At 43.9% G+C, this 22,949-nt stretch overlaps 1 protein-coding gene across 1 annotated transcript in view; it reads left to right on the forward strand.

Annotated features, from left to right (window-relative positions):
* LOC311145495 (pleckstrin homology domain-containing family G member 3-like) overlaps positions 1 to 22,713 on the forward strand; it is an 88,117-nt gene extending 65,404 nt beyond the window's left edge. Inside the window, exons 12-18 of the mRNA XM_084181748.1 lie at positions 12,010 to 12,043; positions 12,323 to 12,430; positions 13,707 to 13,717; positions 14,174 to 14,554; positions 18,290 to 18,400; positions 19,284 to 20,832; positions 20,953 to 22,713. Of these exons, the coding sequence (XP_084037874.1) occupies positions 12,010 to 12,043; positions 12,323 to 12,430; positions 13,707 to 13,717; positions 14,174 to 14,554; positions 18,290 to 18,400; positions 19,284 to 20,832; positions 20,953 to 21,743 (2,985 nt within the window). The 3' untranslated portion in view covers positions 21,744 to 22,713. The remainder of the gene's footprint in view (positions 1 to 12,009; positions 12,044 to 12,322; positions 12,431 to 13,706; positions 13,718 to 14,173; positions 14,555 to 18,289; positions 18,401 to 19,283; positions 20,833 to 20,952) is intronic.
* Positions 22,714 to 22,949: the final 236 nt, after the last annotated feature.

Genomic DNA, 22,949 nt, shown 5'->3' on the forward strand with positions numbered 1-22,949 from the left:
AAAATGAAGATTGTGTAAAAAAGCCTGTTAACTGAAGTTCCTCTTTGTGATGACGCGAGGCTTATATTTTTGTATTCTCACATCTCTAACACAAACAACTGGGCAATGATCACTAATCTCTTGGGCGAAGACACCAGTAGGAACGGTTGGGCCGTGTAGGCTTAGTTACCAGCTGGGTTAGGTTTAGATCATTACACATGTTTTTAAGATTGGGAAATGCAGGCTTCAGACAATCATAATTCAGGTCACCCAGGATAATAACTTCTGATTTTAGTAAAAGAAAACAACTAGTTAACTCCTCGAGTGCACAAAGGTTAGTTGAGGGAGGACGGTAGACCCCTATAACAGTTATGGATACATTTTTCCCCAGACAAAGGCTTAAAGATAGTAGCTCAGTAAAGAGACAGAGAAAAAAATGGCCACTCCACCACCTCTACCCTGTCTGTCAGCTCTGAACACATGATCAAAGTTTCAGTCAATACCAGAATGTCTGGATTCGTCTGCATAGCCCAGATCTTAATGTAATCCAGTTTAAGAAGTAAGCTTCTAATGTTCAGATACCTCAACCCAAGTCCTTTACGATCTTTAAAGTCACATGGAAACTCAAACTCAAACAAGGCGGTTGCGGGGCCTGTCTGATGGTTGGTATTGATATAGTTGGTATGGCTATAAGGTTGCATAGAACTGCACCATTTGGGCTATCTCTATTCGTAATAGAGGAAGGAGAAATTGGAATTACTTTTCCAAGGTTAGCACCATAGGGCCTGAGGCTGCAGCCAATGTCAATATGAGGAACTCTGAGTAACCAATGATGGAATGTTATAAACTAATTTACATGGGCTTTGGTTGCTATCGTGCAACAGCCCAAGCCCTCTACGTGATTTAAAAACCGAGGGGGTATTCAAGTTCATGGAATTCACATTTGAACTTGTCATGACTTGCACTCCTGCTAGGCAAAGGTTTGAACACCGCCTTTCCTGGGGGCCAGTTTTATGACTTAACAGCCATTCATAAATAGTTTGCAGAAAAGTACTCCTTTTGGTCTCTAATATGGGAAGAAAGAATTTCCCTGTGAGACAAAGGAAATCTTCCCGCCAAGACTCCAACATCCAAAAGTGGATAATGAAACAATATTCCTAATTAAAAGAATGTGGGAAATGGTCAGTGGGGATCTAAAGAATAATCATGTCATGTTTATTATTTTGTGATGTCATTAAGGATGGTATCAAGTAATAACTGTAACTCAGAATATGTACACTTTCCATCTATCATGTTTACATCTAAATGTTATCTAAAATATATCATTAAGTATGAGTATTTTGGTGAAGAAAGGAATGTGATTTTAGTCTTCTAATGAGATAATAGTTTTTCATATAAACTATGCACAGTGACTAGCCACGCCCCGAGTGACATCAGAGATTGTGTAAACATGATGGAACGCCCCTTTTACCCCGAGTGCATAAAAAGCCTTGAAAAACAAATCAACCTTGAGACCAGCAGACATGAAGGGTGAGCTAAACGTTGCAAGTGGTTGAAACTCTACAGACCAAGAAGCGTGAAGCGTGAGCTAAACGTTACAAAATGGTTTAAAACTACATCTCCATTACCAAAGGAAGACCAGCAGACGTGAAGCGTGAGCCAAACGTTGCAAATGGTTGAATTTCTACAAGACCAGAAAGACCAGAAAACGTGAGACGTTAGTCCACACGTTTGAAATTGAGAAACTCTGAAACGCTCAACCTCTACACAAGGTGAAGAAGAAGACAATGCACTAGACCTTATCATCTCAGTCTGCAGCTGGCATGTATAGTCGTCTAGAGAACTTTCACTAAAGACACGACGTGGGAAGGACAATCCCTCTCAGACAACCGCTGGTACATCTGAAGTATCCATTCTAACCAGCACTACGACCAGAAACTCTACCAAGGACATTGGGATCTCTGGTGGGCAAACCAGAGTCCTACATCATCAACTCAACTATCGAGGACAGCTACACGTAAATACATGTTGCATTTCTAATCCGAATTAGCGTTATTAGGGTGCATAAGTATTATGATTACTGTGATCATAGTCTCCAAAGTAACCACGATAGTTTTAATCTCTGTCTCTCCCTTCCACTCTGACCCTCCTTCTACCCAAGCAGTCATGTGATTGTTAGTCCAGTCCACTAGGGACCTGTTTTCATTGTATTACGTTAGTAATCAATAACCTATGTGTGTTTGTATTGTAACCTATGTTGTGTGTTTGTATTGTGTTATTGTTTAGTTAGTTAGTAAATAAATAATTAAGCCAATTTGTGTATTGCTGATTCATCAATAAGGTTAGGGTTCTTGCAGGTTCAAGGATTATGCGACGTTCAGAATGAGACTGTTAAGAGGTAATTATTTAATAAGTGACTGTTATCGATATATAACATATCTTCTAAGAGTTTAATTCGGGAGATGGTAACTCGTTAAGCAACTTATTCTGTGGTGCCCCAAATTCCTAATGAGCTAATTGTTACATGATTAATTTAATAGAGTGACGAATAAACATACATAGGTGATTCGATAAATAACAGTCATACATTAAAGTCCCGTCACGACAAACTAAAAGCACTGGGTAAGAAGACCAGTGGGCTCCTCTTTTGAGCTAACAATAGCAGATCTAAGAGTGGAGTTCAAACTAATGAGTACAAGATTACAACTGACAACACCCCTTGCAGTATAGACAACAGTACGACGATAACGCTTCGAGAGGATGTGAGGTATTACCTGAGTGGTGCTTGTCTGTCTGAGTCAATGTCTTAACGCAGCCTTGAAATGTGAAGAGGGTCCAGGCTCATAGATGGTTTGGGTAGAGTCCATCATCCCTGGAGAGCATCTTTTGTTTCCAAAAAGTGTCAATTGTCAATAAATGTTAGGCCAACAGTGGCAGTAGTCTTTAAACCTGATATGAAGTGCTAAGAGCTTGCTGAACCTTTCACCAGTGATGGCACAGGACCAGAGATAATTGGCTGCTTTTCAGAGCCTTATAGGGTGTTGATAAGCTCAATAAAATCCTGTTTCATAAGCTCTGATTTACCCTTTTTGATATCATTTGATCCCACATGCTCTACAAGAGCAGCAGCGCTTGGCCTCAGACACCCTCGAGGCCTGATGTGAAAGGGAGCCCGGGAGATACGGGCCTGTGGTAGAAACCCCTGAGCTGGACCATTCCAAGATGGCGAAGTAGTGCAGTCCTGTTTCTGTCGTGTGTCTGTAAATAGCCTGTAAATAGCCTGTAAATACCCTGTTTTTTTGTATTTTTCGTACATGTTTCCCTATCAGACTTTTCATCCTTCTACAAAATATACTTTCCTGCAACCCGCCTCACTCAATGTGGAACGGATTCTATTGTTGACTTACCTTTGTCTAGAATCTAGAATCTCCAGTTGAAACTAGCTAGCCAGTTTCAGCTAACTAGCTACTTGCTATTAGCCACAGCTAGCGGTGTTTCACTCAGAACATTGGATTTTTTTCCGCAGGATTAATTTTAATCACTGGACATTGATCACCGGATATTCGGCCAGTCTGCACAGCGCGTTATCGACCCAGAACATATCAGTTTTTCCGCCGGAATCACTGAATCACTGGACCTTTAACTCCGGATTCATCGCTACCAGCTGGCTACAACAAAACGGACGCTGTGGTCTGGCTAATCATCCTGAGCTAGGCCCATCTCCCGGCTATCTACCTCTCTGTCAACCGGACGGGACCACCTAGTGTTGACACGAAGCCCCGCCGATCCTACACGACTGGTCTGCCGACGAAATCGTCTGATGTGGTTACGACGTTAACCACGAAGATTCCATCCATCTGCTAGCCCTTACTAGCCCCTGCTAACCCTCTTACTCACTAGCGCTTCACCACCGGACCTTATGATAACTCAGCTATACAGCTGATATCTGCTGGACTGTTCCTTTTTACGGTACTACATCCTGTTTATGTTTAGCCTCAGCCCAAACATGGTTAGTTTATTGTTGTTTCGGTTATTTCTAATTGTACTATATCACTGTAGACCCCCCAGCCTAGCTAAACCTGCCTTAGATAGCTATTTTGTCCCTCCCCCCATACACTCAGAGACCGACTCAATTGATGCCTCTAGAGATACTATCTCTTTCATTGTTACCCAACGCTTAGGTTTACCTCCACTTTACTCATATCCTTCCATATCCTTGTCTGTACATAATGCCCTGAATCTTTTCTATAACACCCGGAAATCTGCCCCCTTTATTCTATGTACCCAACGCACTAGAAGACCAGTTCTTAAAGCCTTTAGCCGTATCCTTATTCTAGTCCTCCTCTGTTCCTCTGGTGATGTAGAGGCTAACCCAGGCCCTGCAGCCCTCAGTATCACTCCTACTCCCCAGGCGCTATCATTTGATGACTTCTGTAATCGCAAAAGTCTTGGTTTCTTGCACATAAATATCCTAAGTTTGAGTTATTCACTGCATTAGCACACTCTGCCAACCCTGATGTTCTAGCAGTGTCTGAATCCTGGCTCAGGAAGGCCACCAAAAATTCTGAAATTTCCATCCCCAACTATAACATTTTCCGTCTAGATAGAACTGCCAAAGGGGGTGGAGTTGCAATCTACTGTAGAGATAGCCTGCAGAGCTCTATCATACTATCCAGGTCTGTGCCCAAACAGTTTGAGCTTCTACTTCTAAAAATCCACCTTTCCAGAAATAAGTCTCTCACTGTTGCCGCTTGCTACAGACCCCCCTCAGCCCCCAGCTGTGCCCTGGACACCATATGTGAATTGATTGCCCCCCATTTATCCTCAGAGTTTGTACTGCTTGGTGACCTAAATTGGGATATGCTTAATACCCCAGCCATCCTACAATCCAAGCTAGATGCCCTCAACCTCACGCAAATTATCAACGAACCTACCAGGTACAACCCTAAATCCGTAAACATGGGTACCCTCATAGATATCATCCTGACTAACACACCCTCTAAATACACCTCAGCTGTCTTCAACCAGGATCTCAGCGATCACTGCCTTATTGCCTGCGTCCGTAACGGGTCCGCGGTCAAACGACCACCCCTCATCACTGTCAAACGCTCCCTAAAACACTTTAGCGAGGAGGCCTTCCTAATTGACCTGGCCCAGGTATCCTGGATGGATATAGATCTCATTCCGTCAGTAGAGGATGCCTGGTTGTTCCTTAAAAGTCATTTCCTCTCAATCTTAAATAAACATGCCCCATTCAAAAAATACAGAACTAAGAACCGATATAGCCCCTGGTTCTCCTCAGACTTGACTGCCCTTGACCAGCACAAAAACATCCTGTGGCGTACAGCATTAGCATCAAATAGCCCCCGCGATATGCAACTTTTCAGGGAAGTTAGGAACCAATATACACAAGCAGTCAGGAAAGCAAAGGCTAACTTTTTCAAACAGAAATTTGCTTCCTGTAGCACTAACTCCAAAAAGTTTTGGGACACTGTAAAGTCCATGGAGAATAAGAGCACTTCCTCCCAGCTGCCCACTGCACTGAGGCTAGGAAACACTATCACCACCGATAAATCTACAATAATCGAGAATTTCAACAAGCATTTTGCTACAGCTGGCCATGCTTTCCATCTGGCTACCACTAACCCGGCCACCAACTCTGCACCCTCTGCTGCAACTTGCCCATGCCCCCCCCGCTTCTCCTTCACACAAATTCAGACAGCTGATGTTTTGAAAGCGCTGCAAAATCTGGACCCCTACAAATCAGCTGGGCTAGACAATCTGGACCCTTTCTTTCTAAAACTAGCCGCCGAAATTGTCGCAACCCCTATTACTAGTCTGTTCAACCTCTCTTTCATAACGTCTGAGATCCCCAGAGATTGGAAAGCTGCCGCGGTCATCCCCCTCTTCAAAGGGGGTGACACTCTAGATCCAAACTGCTACAGACCTATATCCATCCTGCCCTGCCTTTCGAAAGTATTCGAAAGCCAAGTTAACAAACAGATCATCGACCATTTCGAATACCACCGTACCTTCTCCGCTATGCAATCCGGTTTCCGAGCTGGTCACGGGTGCACTTCAGCCACGCTCAAGGTCCTAAACGATATTATAACCGCGATTGATAATAGACAGTACTGTGCAGCCGTCTTCATCGACCTGGCCAAGGCTTTCGACTCTGTCAACCACCGCATTCTTATTGGCAGACTAAATAGCCTTGGTTTCTCAAATGACTGCCTCGCCTGGTTCACCAACTACTTCTCAGATAGAGTTCAGTGTGTCAAATCGGAGGGCCTGTTGTCTGGACCTATGGCAGTCTCTATGGGGGTGCCACAGGGTTCAATTCTTGGGCCGACACTTTTCTCCGTGTATATCAATGATGTCGCTCTTGCTGCTGGTGACTCTCAGATCCACCTCTACGCAGACGACACCATTTTGTATACATCTGGCCCTTCATTGGACACTGTGTTAACAAACCTCCAAACGAGCTTCAATGCCATACAACAATCCTTCAGTAGCCTTCAACTGCTCTTAAACACTAGTAAAACTAAATGCATGCTTTTCAATCGAACGCTGCTAGCACCCGCCCACCCGACTAGAATCACCACTCTCGACGGGTCTGACCTAGAGTATGTGGACAACTACAAATATCTAGGTGTCTGGTTAGACTGTAAACTCAACTTCCAGACTCACATAAAGAATCTCCAATCCAAAGTTAAATCTAGAATCGGCTTCCTATTTCGCAACAAAGCCTCCTTCACTCATGCTGCCAAACATGCCCTCGTAAAACTGACTATCCTACCGATCCTTGACTTCGGCGATGTCATTTACAAAATAGCCTCCAACACTCTACTCAGCAAATTGGATGTAGTCTATCACAGTGCCATCCGTTTTGTCTCCAAAGCCCCATACACTACCCACCACTGTGACCTGTACGCTCTTGTTGTCTGGTCCTCACTACATGTCCGTCGTCAAACCCACTGGCTCCAGGCCATCTATAAATCACTGCTAGGCAAATCCCCGCCTTATCTTAGCTCATTGGTCACCATAGCAGCACCCACCCGTAGTCTGCGCTCCAGCAGGTATATCTCACTGGTCATTCCCAAAGCCAACACCTCCTTTGGCCGCCATTCCTTCCAGTTCTCTGCTGCCAATGACTGGAACGAATTGCAAAAATCTCTGAAGCTGGAGACTCTTATCTCCCTCAATAACTTTAAGCATCAGTTGTCAGAGCACCTTACCGATCACTGCACCTGTACACAGCCCATCTGAAATTAGCCCACCCAACTACCTCATCCCTATATTGTTATTTATTTTGCTCTTTTGCACCCCAGTATCTCTATTTGCACATAATCTCTTGCACATCTAGCATTCCAGTGTTAATACTATTGTAATTATTCTGCACTATAGCCTATTTATTGCCTTACCTCCATAACTTGCTACATTTGCACACACTGTATATATATTTTCTGTTGTATTTCTGACTTTATGTTTTTTTTACCCCATATGTAACTCTGTGTTGTTTTTATTGCACTACTTTGCTTTATCTTGGCCAGGTCGCAGTTGTAAATGAGAACCTGTTCTCAACTGGCTTACCTGGTTAAATAAAGGTGAAATAAAAAAATAAAATAAAAAACGTCAGGAGACAGGGTAGAGGATAAAGGAGCAGGAATCTCTGTAAGCAGGTGGGCGAAACTGTTGGTTAGCAGGATGGGATCCCCCCAAAGCCATTTCAGCCCCATTCACCAAAGACCGGGATGTTAGGATGGGAAGGGCGGATGAGTTGGGAGAGGTGACTTCACTAGGGATGGGTCTCTGCATGGCAACCCTGACCAGCCAGAGTGGCAACACGGTGGCGAGGCAGTGGCATGACGACCAGGCTGAGGAGTAGAAAAGGAAAAGGTCTTAGAGTGGGACCTATACAGGATATGCTGCAATGTCTCAATTTACTTACTCTGGACATCCAGCTCAGACACATACACTATATATACAAAAGTATGTGGACACCCCAAATTAGTGGATTCGGCTATTTCAGCCACACCCGTCGCCTACCAGTGTATAAAATCGACATAGACAAACATGCATTAGAATGGCCTTACTGAAGAGCTCAGTGACATCACGTCAGCACAAGAACTGTTCATCGGGAGCTTCATGAAATGGGTTTCCATGGCTGAGCAGCTGCACACAAGCCTAAGATCACCATGCGCAATGCCAAGCGTCAGCTGGAGTGGTGTAAAGCTCGCCGCCATTGGACTCTGGAGCAGTGGTAATGCGCTCTCTGGAGTGATGAATCGCGCTTCACCATCTGGCACTCTGACTGACAAATCTGGGTTTGGTGGATGCCAGGAGAACGCTACCTGCCCAAATGAATAGTGCCAACTGTAAAGTTTGGTGGAGGAGGAATAATGGTCTGGGGCTGTTTTTCATGGTTCGGGGTAGGCCCCTTAGTTCCAGTGAAGGGAAATCATAAAGCTACAGCATACCATGGCATTCTAGACAATTCTGTGCTTCCAACTTTGTGGCACTTAAAAATGGGCCCGTTTTCAGAAGTACTTTTCCGAAAAGAGGTAAGGTGTACTGTACTTCGGTATTACAGTGAAGTGGTGTATAGGATTACGTTCATACGATTTCTACAAGAGTATATCAGCTATTATGGCCAGATGAGAAATCTGGCTATTATAGCTGATATACTCTTGTAGAAATCGTATAAACGTAATCCTATACACCACTTCACTGTAAAACCGAAGTACAGTACACCTTACCTCTTTTCCAAATGATTCCGCATAGTCTATATTATATTATATTATATTATATGATGTTCAGCCTGGCCTTTAAGACTAGACGTAACATAGTAAACATACATCTGTGACTCAAAATAGTATGATATGTTACATTTGGCATGGTTACATAAGAAAAATGAAAGGAGGGAGGTTGGTCGGGGAGGATGGGTAGGCGTATAATGTAAACGTCTAGCAACCTAAAGGTTGCGTGTTCGAATCACATCACAGACAACTTTTTAGCTAATTAGCAACTTTGTAACTACATACAGCATGTTAGCTAACCCTAACCCTAACTCCTAACCCTAACCTTAACCCTAACCCCTAACCCTTAACCCTTAACCCTAACCTTAACCCCTAACCCTAACCCCTAGCCTGGCTAAAGTGCAGCTCCTACATGGGATGAAACGTTCACTGTAGTCTCTGAAGGTGGTAGCCATCAATCTGGAAAAAGTCTGTTTCCCCGTATGGCGGAAAGTGGGAGTCCCCATTTTTGAAAAATTATGTTAAAATCCACGCAAATAAAATAGGTTAGCAAGGAATCAGCTAAAAGCAATAGTTAGATTGAATCACACAGTGTGTAGGATCACCACAGTTATAGGCAGCAAGCCAGAACCTAACCCCAAACTAAAACCCAGCCTGCACTAGGATCCACAATAGACACAACCAAGGCACAAAATTTGCCAGCATAACAACAGCAATGAGAGAGCGATGACTTATTAAGTGCTGGGGCCCATCAAAACAGCAATGCAACGGAGGCCGTGTTACCAGTATGATAGCCAGGAGAGAAGCACATTGGAAGCACATTGGAGAGAAGCACATTGTAGTTTCAGTACAGGCCGGTGGAAAGCCGGGAGGGTGGCAAGAGCTACACCGGGCTGCGGGAGAGACCAAAAGAGTAAATCCAAGTGGAGTTAAAGTTTGGCAGTAGTCCAAAAACATCCAAGGCACAATGTCAGGTGGAAGGGATGAAAGCATCAGTAGGCAGGTGTCTGCTTACATAATGCCCCAGTGCAGAGTAGGGTGCCCAGGTATATCCAAGTAGGCCTCAAGTGTTACTGCAGATCTGTTTTGTATGTCTCCTTAAAAACACCAATATTGCACTGTTGTCCAATGTGTTCACAGCCAGATGAAACAAAGGTAAATGGAGATGAAAATCCACGAAAAGCTTGAAGGGTAAGGACTCTGGGGACTGTGCTTCCTCCCGCCCCATATCTCCTCTTAATGTAGATGTTAAGCTCTTGGCAAAGACACTTCCTGCTCGACTGGAGAAACTTCTCCCCGAGATCATCTCAGAAGAACAGTCAGTCTTCAGGAAAAGGTGCTTGTTGTTATTATTTACACCCCTTCTTTATCTAATGAACCTGAAGTTGCTATTGCTCTCGACGCAGAGAAAGCATTCGATAGAATCCAGTGGAACTATTTATTTTCGGTTCTGCGGAAGTTTGGCTTTGACAGATTCATCTCTTGGATCCATCACTTGGATACTCTTCTCACCAGGCTTGCACTAATAGCTCTAGATCTGAATACTTCCCGTTATCACGTGGGACACGCCAGGAATTCCCTTTGAGCCCTCACTTGTTTGACCTCGCCATGAATCCTTTTCGCTTGCTCTGAGAGCATCCTGCCTATTTCGTTGCATGGAGGTACAGAATATCGACTCCCTATACGCAGATGACCTTCTACTGTATGTAATGGATCCAGTGATCAGTGCCCCTAAAATACTATCTATTCTTAAACAATTTGGCGTCTTCTCCAGATATAAACGTAATTACCATAAATTACCTGTACCCGATTTTAACGATCGTGCTTTACAAATCCGTGAATCTGAAGTACCATTTAGGATTTCCACGGCTGGCTTCAAATATCTTGATTGCAAAATGCTCACTCTCTCCCTTTACCTTTATCTGCTAACTTCAACAAACGCTTCAGTTAAGCTGCCCTGAAGGTGTTTTAGATTGACCTAATTTCATATTCTATTATTGGGCTGCATTCAGAAACTCACATTTTGGCTCCATGCACCTGAGACAGACCAGTGCCTTCTAGAAGCCAGGGTCCTGCCGTCTTTCCTCTCTCTCTGCCCTTATTAGCTCCATGCACCTGAGACAGACCAGTGCCTTCTAGAAGCCAGGGTCCTGCCGTCTTTCCTCTCTCTCTGCCCTTATTAGCTCCACTACATCCGTTACTGCATCCAAACTTTAAGATGTTGACCTAGACTGCCTCTATGGTGATGGGTGATATATACTATTCCTCTCCCTAGCTGTATGGCTCTAAGATATCATATTTTTTCTTAAATTAGAAAAGATCAAATTCACCTTGAGGATCATCAGATAAATTGTACTCCCTTTGACAACCCTTTATTTCATACTTTGAAGATCTCTCTACCCTTCATACTGAGCGAACAATTACCACACTTAAATATAAATATAAACAACTACACTTAGCTTTAACCTTTATGATTTGACTCCCATACAGTTTTAAGATGTTGACCTAGACTGATATATACTATTCTCCCGAGTGGCGCAGTGGTGTAAGGCACTGCATCGCAGTGCTAGCTGTGCCACTAGAGATCCTGGTTCGAATCCAGGCTCTGTCGTAGCCGGCCGCGACCGGGAGACCCATGGGGCGGCGCGCAATTGGCCCAGCGTCGTCCAGGGTAAGGGAGGAAATGGCCGGCAGGGATGTAGCTCAGTTGATAGAGCATGGCATTTGCAACGCCAGGGTTGTGGGTTCGTTTCCCACAGGGGGTAAGAAAAAATAAAAAATAAAAATAAATAAATGTATGTATGCATTCACTAACTGTGAGTCGCTCTGGATAAGAGCGTCTGCTAAATGACTAAAATGTATTCCTTCTAATATGACTAGTAAGATTACCCAAACACATGATTGTCATTGAATTATCTACTACTCTTCCTCCTCATTTTCATTTTCTTCATTTATTATATATTTCTATTATGACTAAAAAATACTATTAGTCTGTTAACATTTCTTATTTTATGCAGAAGTGTGTTTTCACTGTGTGTCTATCTCTATATAATCTCCTCACGTTCCTTGTTTACATGCACCTTATATTACGTTTTTTTTGGCAGGGGGTGGAAAGGGAGGGTGGGACTGGGGTAGGTGGGGACGAGGGATGGAGCTGTTCTTTATTTAAAAAAATAAAATAAATGTATCAATGCTGCAATTGTAAATTTGAAATCTATAATAATAATAATAACAATTATATTACTGTTTTCTTTTGATTTCTCTCTTCCAGGTAAAAGAGGCCATCCTCGAAATGGATTCTCTCTGTGAGTATTCGAGATGAATATGGTTCATATGAATAAAAGGTAAAGGCACTAAACATAGCTGCTGTTACCAAAGCAACAGAAAAGGCTGTCATTGAGTGCAAGAGGATCACTTCATTCACTGGAAATATGTTTGCTTCTATGAAAGCCATTTGGAACAATTATTAACTGTTGCATCCCCATTTGATGAGTAGAGAACTATTTCTTTAATTCACTGACCTGGTTTTGAGTGAGCGAGCGGTAGTGACTGAGTGATGGTGTTGCTTGCTGTGCTGTGTGCAGACCCAGGGTCGTGGAGGTACCGCTACAGCCCAGAGAGGCTGAAGAAGGCTGTATCCTGCCAGGCTGAAGACTCTTCCGCAGAGGGGAGACACGGACACAGGACATCAGGTGAGTTAGTTCCTTCCACCCCTGCACATAGTAAAACAATGTTTTGTTTTATGGAAAACACTAAAGCCATCTCATCCCGCTCGATAGGTTCCACTTGCCCCTCAGTCCTACGGTCTGAAATTATTTTTAACGCCACTCCTTGGTTAGATGTTTTTTTGGTTGCGTCTCAGAAGCTCATTGTTTGTGTGATATCTGTCCATGAGAGTACTGTATGTTTGCCACAAATATATTCACTATGCTTCAACCATGTCTTTTTTACATTTTAAGAACCAGGGAAAAGGATTGTGAGGAAAACCAAAGGTAAGGCAACAGTGATGCCACTAATTGACTTATCATTGCTGTCTTGTTAAAGAGGTCCCTGTTAAAGAGGTCCTTGTTATTCATTATCATTATGAGATTTGTATGTTAAATGAAGATTGAGACTAGATTAACAGACAGGCAGCTGGCCTGGCTCATAACCCTGGAGCCACTGCTGCTATGATTCAGGTTCCCTGTTGCCCGTACTGAGTCTCTGTATTCACCCCATACTGTCATTCTGCCCTAGATAGACCCCTGGACAGCCAGATCAAAAGGCCAGTCCTCCACTCTCTCAACCCCACACCCCACTCTGCCCTAGATCACCCATAATGCTGTTAATTATGGGCCATATTACTGAAAGGCTTTGTCATGCAGGAGTTCTTTTCAATAGTCAAATTCAGTCCTGGCTTTAGATCTGTGGCTCACGCTGCTCTCATGCATTCTAATTGACCCGTAATGAAAGGGCAGTGATGGGAGAGAATAGAGGGGGAGAGAGAGGTGATAATGGTTATATGAACAGCAGCAATAAGTTGGGAAATAAATAAGTGTGGTTAGGTTATATTAAAGACTAATGGGTTTGGGAGGAAACTATGTCTCTGTGTGTCTTCGTCAGTCAGTCAGTCTGCCAGTCTGCCATGGCGGTGCAGTCAGCCTCGTTATCTCTGCTGATTTAAATATAGAGCAACAAAGGGATAAACTAAGTACCCCTGTCTTGTCTCTCTGGCGTGTTTACGCCCTCTCAAATCAATTTGGCTACGAACCTAATGAAGTTGTCATTTTCTTGTTCTTCGTCTTCCTTAGTCAGAGAGTCAGAAAGGAGGCATTTCTCATTCACAGTTTATCCAATTAACTTGCCAGTGCTCAGATATTATTAGTGTGTTGACAGTATGATATATATAAATCTAGTTTCTTGTAGTGGCAGCATTGTTGACGTTCTCCTTTCATTTTCTCCTCTTCATTTTCTTCTCCTGACTTGCAGCCATTTTGAAGGTAAGCTTCCCAATGATGAAAGTACATTTTCCCCTGCCATGTTTTTTCTCCTCTGTGCAGAAAATAGAAATCGGTTGACTCAGTTCAATGTGGTCCTGGGAGATGTTGTTCTCACAGGTTTGACACTGACTCAGCAAGGTTTTTTCTGCATTTCCATTCAGAGACAAATTAATCCAAGTAGAGGAACTGCTACTCTAAGCTGTATTGGGCTGAACCATATTGTGTTAATAAAGGCAGAGGTTTCCGTCTCAGGGTTTTGTTGATTAGTGATGTGTCCACAACGTGGGGCGCACAGCATGCTGGCTTGGCATGATCACATTGTTGTACCTTCATATCTCATGCCGTGCTAAAGCAGTCACAGTGATACCATCCTTTTCAACACCTTGCAATTACATTAAAAAAGGAACACCTCTATGCTGGCCTCGCAATAACACCTCAACTCTCTGTGACTTCAAGCTACAGCACGCAGACAGTGAAGGTGCTCTTCTGGGGGACAGGCGTTCCCTGCAGCCAGCTGCTAGTGTCAGTATGCTGGGCTCCAGTCTAGGCGAGCCTGAGGCTGAGAGGCCTAGTGTGCTGGAAGCCCAGGAGGAGCTAGGCCGCAGGAGGGACTCTCTGGAGCAGCTGAGTCCCAGTGAGGACCCTAAGCCAGGGTCCCTACCCTGCCAGGGGGGCACTGAGCAGCAGGAGGAGGAGACTGAGGAGGAGAAGGGGGAGATAAACACAGATATTCTGATGGAGGATGACCAGGTAGCCGACTTTGCCAGCTCCATGCTGGCAGCCATCTCCTGCTGGCACTATAGGGCCAGGGCTTTGCTTTCCGCTCGGTTCACAACGGTGAGGCTCACTGCCACCAATGGGTTTCCTATTTCCTCTGCAATTTCACCGGCTTGCCAATCAACCATCTCCCTCTCTGTTTACTTCGACCTTGATGTAATTCACTAAAACCCAGCTACCATTTGCCATATTCATGGAATGCTTCTGGTTTTCACACTCACAATAACTGCATGGACTAAACCTTCCAGGAATGGTAACAAAAATCAGTAGCATGGAAATCTGGTCACTGGAGATCAGATTTATGATTCATAATTTTTGTGTCTTCATTGAATGTTGGGGAAAATGTGACGGCATTATGTACATTATAAACATAGATTTGATGTGTTCAAGTCCTTAAAGGGCTTGGTATGGTTTGAATTTGAGGTTTTTCGAATGGAATGGTTAATAGTGATGGTGGGAAAAATCTATAGTTACATCGCAATTATTATTTTGGATGATATTATATTGATACTTTGACTAAAAGTATGGATTTTTGTTTTAAAAAAATTGCTAGGTAGCCTTAGCTAGCTCTAGTCGGCTGTACCTGCGCCAAAACTCCGGTATTTTTCATCCTATAGCTTGTTCTCAATTTTTTTAAATAGTGAGCCAACATGTTTTCAGAATTTTTATTTCCATGACTGATCAAAACAAATGCTCTCTCGTCTCTCTGCAGCAGACATATAGTGAGCAGTATGTTTGGAACATCATATTGCAGTATTGAATCGCAATACATATAGAATCGTGAGAATTGCAATACGTATCGTATCGGCACCTAAGTATTGTGATAATATCGTATCATGTGGTCTCTGGCAATTCCCAGCCCTAATGGTTAACATGCACACTACCATGCTTTTATCTCTTGTGTTGCGGGGAGTTACAGTCCCAAAACATTGTAAGGCAAAAAAAAATTGGCAAAGCCTCCAGCCACCCAGAGCGCCAAGTCTAGGTCTAAAAGGCTTCTTAACAGCTTCTACCCCCAAGCCATAAGACTGCTGAACAATTAATTAAATTGCTACCCAGACTATTTGCATTGACACTGCTGCTACTTGCTGTTTTACTATCTATGCATAGTCACTTTACCCCTACCTACATGTATATATTACCTCCCCACATTGACTCGGTACCGGTACCCCCTGTATATAGCCTTGTTATTGTTATTATGTTATTGTTATTTTATTGTGCCACACTTACTTTCGTTTATTTAGTAAATCAAATCACATTTTATTTGTCACATGCGCCAAATACAACAGGTGTAGACCTTACTGTGAAATGCTTACTTACAAGCCCTTAACCAACAATGCAGTTCAAGAAATAGTTAAGAAAATATTTACTAAATAAACTAAAGTAAAATATTAAAAGTAACAATAAAATAACAATAACGAGGCTATATATTTTTTCTTAAAACTGCATTGTTGGTTAAGGGCTTGTAAGAAAGCATTGTGCATGTGACAAATACAATTTTATTTGAAAATCAACATTGTAGAAAAAACAAGTTAGCAATTAGCCTTGTGCTTATTTGGCGGGTGCATTTGCATTGAATCAATGGATTCACAGAGCTTATGTATGACTTCAAAGGTGAATTTGGCTGTCAAATCGGGGAGTAAGGACAATGGGTGCTTTGGTCTTCACATTAGTTAAAAGGTTTCCTTTCTGATTTTTCCAAAACTACAGAGGAGCTTTGTAAAGGTTAATTGCTGTAATGGCATTAAAATGGCTTGAACGTTGAACACCTTGTAATATGAATGTCAGCTGTCTATATAATGGTGTCCCAGTGGGGGAAAAAAATATTTAGTCAGCCACCAATTGTGCAAGTTCTCCCACTTAAAAAGATGAGAGAGGCCTGTAATTTTCATCATAGGTACACGTCAACTATGACAGACAAAATGGGAAAAGAAAATCCAGAAAATCACATTGTAGGATTTTTAATGAATTTATTTGCAAATTATGGTGGAAAATAAGTATTTGGTCAATAACAAAAGTTTCTCAATACTTTGTTATATACCCTTTGTTGGCAATGACACAGGTCAAACGTTTTCTGTAAGTCTTCACAAGGTTTTCACACACTGTTGCTGGTATTTTGGCCCATTCCTCCATGCAGATATCCTCTAGAGCAGTGATGTTTTGGGGCTGTCGCTGGGCAACACAGACTTTCAACTCCCTCCAAAGATTTTCTATGGGGTTGAGATCTGGAGACTGGCTAGGCCACTCCAGGACCTTGAAATGCTTCTTACGAAGCCACTCCTTCGTTGCCCGGGCGGTGTGTTTGGGATCATTGTCATGCTGAAAGACCCAGCCACGTTTCATCTTCAATGCCCTTGCTGATGGAAGGAGGTTTTCACTCAAAATCTCATGATACATGGCCCCATTCATTCTTTCCTTTACACGGATCAGTCGTCCTGGTCCCTTTGCAGAAAAACAGCCCCAAAGCATGATGTTTCCACCCCCATGCTTCACAGTAGGTATGGTGTTCTTTGGATGCAACTCAGCATTCTTTGTCCTCCAAACACGACGAGTTTAGTTTTTACCAAAAAGTTATATTTTGGTTTCATCTGACCATATGACATTCTCCCAATCCTCTTCTGGATCATCCAAATGCACTCTAGCAAACTTCAGACGGGCCTGGACATGTACTGGCTTAAGCAGGGGGACACGTCTGCACTGCAGGATTTGAGTCCCTGGCGGCGTAGTGTGTTACTGATGGTAGGCTTTGTTACTTTGGTCCCAGCTCTCTGCAGGTCATTCACTAGGTCCCCCCGTGTGGTTCTGCGATTTTTGCTCACCGTTCTTGTGATCATTTTGACCCCACGGGGTGAGATCTTGCGTGGAGCCCCAGATCGAGGGAGATTATCAGTGGTCTTGTATGTCTTCCATTTCCTAATAATTGCTCCCACAGTTGATTTCTTCAAACCAAGCTGCTTACCTATTGCAGATTCAGTCTTCCCAGCCTGGTGCAGGTCTACAATTTTGTTTCTGGTGTCCTTTGACAGCTCTTTGGTCTTGGCCATAGTGGAGTTTGGAGTGTGAATGTTTGAGGTTGTGGACAGGTGTCTTTTATACTGATAACAAGTTCAAACAGGTGCCATTAATACAGGTAACGAGTGGAGGACAGAGGAGCCTCTTAAAGAAGAAGTTACAGGTCTGTGAGAGCCAGAAATCTTGCTTGTTTGTAGGTGACCAAATAATTATTTTCCAGTCTGTGTTGCCCAGCGACAGCCCCAAAACATCACTGCTCTAGAGGAGATCTGCATGGAGGAATGGGCCAAAATACCAGCAACAGTGTGTGAAAACCTTGTGAAGACTTACAGAAAACGTTTGACCTGTGTCATTGCCAACAAAGGGTATATAACAAAGTATTGAGAAACTTTTGTTATTGACCAAATACTTATTTTCCACCATAATTTGCAAATAAATTCATTAAAAATCCTACAATGTGATTTTCTGGATTTTCTTTTCTCATTTTGTCTGTCATAGTTGACGTGTACCTATGATGATAAATTACAGGCCTCTCTCATCTTTTTAAATGGGAGAACATGCACAATTGGTGGCTGACTAAATACTTTTTTCCCCCACTGTAACTGTCACACAGGTGCTTTAAAACCAAATGCAAATCAGTGTTGCCCAGCTTGTGACTGTCTGGAACCAGATGATAGAGAAATGTCTCATGTGATACTCCACTGTATGGATTTGGCCATGTAAGACCCAGTGTTCATCCTAAACATGCTGCAGTCCCTTTCATGTTGTGTTTTGCTACCCCAGGATGAAGAACACTGTGAGGTTGTAGATAAGAATGGACCCATCGGGGAGAGGATGGAGATATCAGCCCAGGAGATCAGTGAGATGGCTACAGAGGAGACCTTCACTGACCAGGTATGGAGAGTTTGGACTGGCTGGGTCAAAGTTAAGATGATCTTGGCACCCAGAACCAAATCTGTCACATGAGACTAGGCTTCAAGAGATTCTGAACGGATGAATGTTTTCTGTTCTTGTACTGTATATATCTCTTAAATATAGGCAATGCTAACAGAAAAGTCTTAATCTTTTGCGGGAATGGGAATTAGGGAAGACTGGTAGGTGTCCCAAAATGGATCTGTTCAGATAAGTTCTAATATGACTAGGGGGTTGTGTATTTATGCCCTGTAAATGAGAACGCCCCTTCCTCCATGCTGTTGCCCCCTGTCATTTTGATAGATCCTGCGTCTCCTGGGTGCTCTGTGGGACGTCTGCTGCCGAGTGTAACAAGTTGTATTCATCCCTCCCTTATCTCCTTCCCGCAGCTCCCACTGCATACCCCAACACACACACACACTCCGCCACAGCCAGACTGCAGCTGGAAATTTGTCTGTTATAACTGCACACTGGCATCCAAATTGTTGAAATGTAAAACTGTTAAAAAAAGACTTTTAAAAAGTGCTACATTTTACAGCAGAGTTCAGCAGGGGCGTATGAAATGGCCCGTGGCAATTGTATGTCAGGAATTGGCTATAAAGCTTCAAATGGAATCAAAATGTTCGGATTATTATATTACACGTTCTACTGTGACTCTGTTATGTTATCAGAATATTCGACTCCATGTGCTACTAATGTGGATCAGAGATCATGGCTGCTGTAGCAGATTAACCTGATCATTTGACTCTGCTCATTGATCAAATGTCAGATAATGACTGGTGATTTTTAACCACCTGTTGGCTTGTCATATCCATATTGCTTTATTCCATTCTGACATTAATATTCAGTCTTCCTTCTTATCCAGGCGTATGTGGAGGAGGTGCCTCCTCAAAGCAGTGCTCCTAAGGTAGTGGTGATGGAACAGAATGAGACGAACCCACCCCTATACACAGTGCCTGATGCCTCGCCGACCCTGCCTCTCAGGCAGCCTGAGACGTCTCAGACAGTGGAGCCTGAGGAGAGGGGTATCTGGGGAGGAGTAGAGGAAGAGGAAAGGTACAGAGAGGGAGGGGAGGAAGAGGAGGAGAGATGTAGAGAGGAAGAGGAGAGTGACTGCTCTGTCCTCCAACAGGACGAGATGAACTCATCAGTGACCAATGGAGAGTGTTCAGAGTTTGCTGCGGCAGTGGGGACTGAGACCAGCCGCATCCTGCCTGCCTCTGTGTTGGACCAGGCCAGTGTAATCGCTGAGCATTTTGTCAGCAGCCTGTCCCGGAGAGGCAGCCTGGTGGTCTCAGAGGACTTGCGTTCCCTGGGCTGCCCCTCTCCTCAGCCGGGCAGCAAGAGCAGCAGCACCCCCTGTCTGAGCACCGAGCTCCAGGAGAAGGTCCAGACCCTGGTTAACTCCACCACAGAGCCCCCACTGCTCCTGGAAGCCAACGCCTCTACGCCTGCCCCTAAACTAGACCACCTCATGGAGGTGGAGCGCAGATCCACTCTCTCCAAGGAGGACCGGCTACTCATCCACAAGATCAGGAGGTACTATGAGCATGCAGAGCACCAGGATGCCAGCTTCAGCATCAAGCGCAGGGAGAGCCTGTCCTATATCCCAGCAGGCCTGGTCAGACACCTGAGCCGGCAGCTCAACAGCAAACCCCAGGACCAGGCGGTTCCAGGGCACAGGAAGGTCTCCCCGAACAACCGGCCCACATCCTGGTCAGTGTTCGACCTTCCTGGCTTAGAAAAAGAGCAGAGTACTAATAATACCCCTGTGCTGGAGCCACAGAAAGCTGCAGACATCAAGCCCAGATCCCAGAATGTCAATGATGCTCCTGTTGGAGACGAGGAAGAGTTCTTCAGACCATCCTTGGACATGGTCCAAGTGTGGCAAGACATGGAGATGGAGGAGGTTAATGGGAGCCTTGGGAAACCCAAGGGTATCCAGGGTACAGAGGACATTGTCCATCCTAGATCACATCTATCCTGGAAGGGGGGAACCAGCAAAGAGAGCCCTGAAGCTGAGTACATCGAGCCCCTGAGGATCCTGGAGGAGTCAGACATGGGCGCTGTCTCAGAGGAATCCCCAGCCCCATCACCCATCACAACCTCCCCAGACCCCTTCTCAGGGCAGAAGTCCTTCCAGAATAAGACTCTCAAGTCCTGGGAGAGAGGCACGGTCAGTAGGGCTCCCCTCCCCAGGATCATCAGCCTGCGTTCAGGGGTGGAGGAGGACCTGATCCTGCAGGACATGGAGAAGATGAAGAACAAGGTTTTCCAACTGGCCCGCCAGTATAGCCAGCGCATCAAGAACAGCAGGCCCGTGGTGAGGCAGAGGAACAGGGAGGCTGAGAACCACCTTGCCCCCAAGAACCTGCCAGCTGTCTACGAGGAGAAGGTCCAAAGGAGAGACTGGGGTAAGCTGTCAGGGATATGTTTTGATGATCCGTTATGATTTGATATGATACTCTAATCTGCAAGGCTAAAATTATCAAACTGCTGTCCCTTATCTCTGCCCTGTCTTTCTGTGTATGCAGGTAGGCCTAACCTGACGCTGTCACTCAAATCCTATGAGCAGGTGGTCGTGCATGAGCTGAGGACCCCAAGCCCAGTCCCAAGTCTCAACTCTGGGGCCAGCTCACGGGTCACGTCCCCCTGTTCCAACAGTCCTCACAGCCCAGTGCAGACACAGAGTTTCCACTGGCCAGATGTCCAGGAGCTACGCTCCAAATACACTAACCCCAGGCTGGACCCTGGTTCCTCCCACCCATCACTTGTCAGCCGTAGCTGCTCTGTCCCAGAGAGGATGCAGTGTTGCACTGAGGGCTTCAGTACCTCATGGAGCCCCACTGGCTACTCATCCAGCTGCAACTGCTCCACAGACACTAACAGTGGACGAACAGACTCACTTGAGACTACGTCATCCATGGACCACCGGGGTGGGGGTTCTGTGGGAGAGGCTCAGCCCCAGCCCCCGCTGTGCAGGTGGAACTCTTTGGATCACATGCTAGGAACACTGCCTCTACAGGAGCTGCAGAACCTTCAGGAGCCAATGAGGAGCTGTTACGTGGCTGGTCAGGCTACCCTGCCCAACGAGCACAAAGTTATTATAGTGGAGAGGGTTGCTGGCGAGGGGCCAGTGGAGACTGGAGGGAAGGAGCGAGTGGAGGAACAAGGAGCTAAAGGAAAGAGCAAACTTAAAATCTCTAAAAGCCTTGACTACCAGTACTGTGCCAAGAGGTCTGCACTGACTTCAGGCAAAAAGACTGAGAGTAGTCTGGTAAAAAACCTACGAGCAAAATTTCAGAACTTGGGTTCAAGCACATGAACACGTAACTGTACATGCCCTACCGATTTGATTGCATTCTGTAAATAATGAAATAAGCCTTCTCTTACATATATATATATATATATATATATATATATATATATATATATATATATATATATGCAATTGATGTTGAGAAATATGACTATAAATACTGTCAGTCTATTAGCCAGTAACTACTGCTACTGTGTTAGGAGTACCATCTTCATGTTCATTTTCTACTTCCTTTTTGTCTGGTTTATCACCTTTTCTCACATCAGTCTCTTTTTTTCACTTCTGGTGTTACCTACAAGGGATCTTGAACAATCAAGAGAGCACCCCATGGGAAAATGTGTTGTGACTTTGTAAAATGTGTAAATACTTGTAAATGTGTCTTGTTTTTACACCATCATGAAATGTTTACATAAAGAGAATGAGTATATATCATGTTTGAGAAAAAAACGTCAGCATATTAAAGTAGATCTGTACAGATTACCCAAATGTTTTCCTGTGTAACTTAGAATGTTTTTCTCCCACGATGCAATGGTCATCCTCTAATTGTGATTCAATTGTGAGGGTCATTAGCATGGAAATAGTGAAAAGAGAAATGGGAATTAATATATAAAGGGGAGTAAATCTGGAAGGCTGGGCCACCAATTTTAAGTGATTATTGCGGATATACAGCCATTAGGACTTACTCAATCCTATTTGACCTTTTGACCAAAGTGTTTTTCCTTCAATTGTTTAAAAATGGGAGATGTATGGTCTGTGCTGTCTATTATTCAGCCAAATGCGCCACATTTAGCTACTACTCAATACTATGATTGTTTTCATACATCACTGGAGCTGTTTTCTGATTGTCTGGTATATTTCCTTGTTATTTATAAAATGATCCTCGTCTTCCTAGACCTTTCCATTCCAGAAACGGCACAGAATAATTTCATACTTGAAATGGCATATATGCTCAATAAAATCAGATATTGAAATTACAGTTAATCATTATTTGTGGTTCCATTAATATCAGTAGGAAAAATTATCAAATATGAGAAATGGATTTCCATGTCTGTTGCCGAGTTTAAGTTATTCTGAATGACTGGGTTTTACAATTGCAATATCCTAACATCCCTTTGCAAAACCCTTTTTAGGTCATAACTGAATGATGGAAATGATGTATAACCATATTAGGGGGGAAATTCAGGCAGAGATGTTTACAGAGGATCTATTATC

Source organism: Coregonus lavaretus (genome assembly GCF_964263955.1).
Source record: "Coregonus lavaretus genome assembly, chromosome: 18".
Lineage (NCBI taxonomy): Eukaryota > Metazoa > Chordata > Actinopteri > Salmoniformes > Salmonidae > Coregonus > Coregonus lavaretus.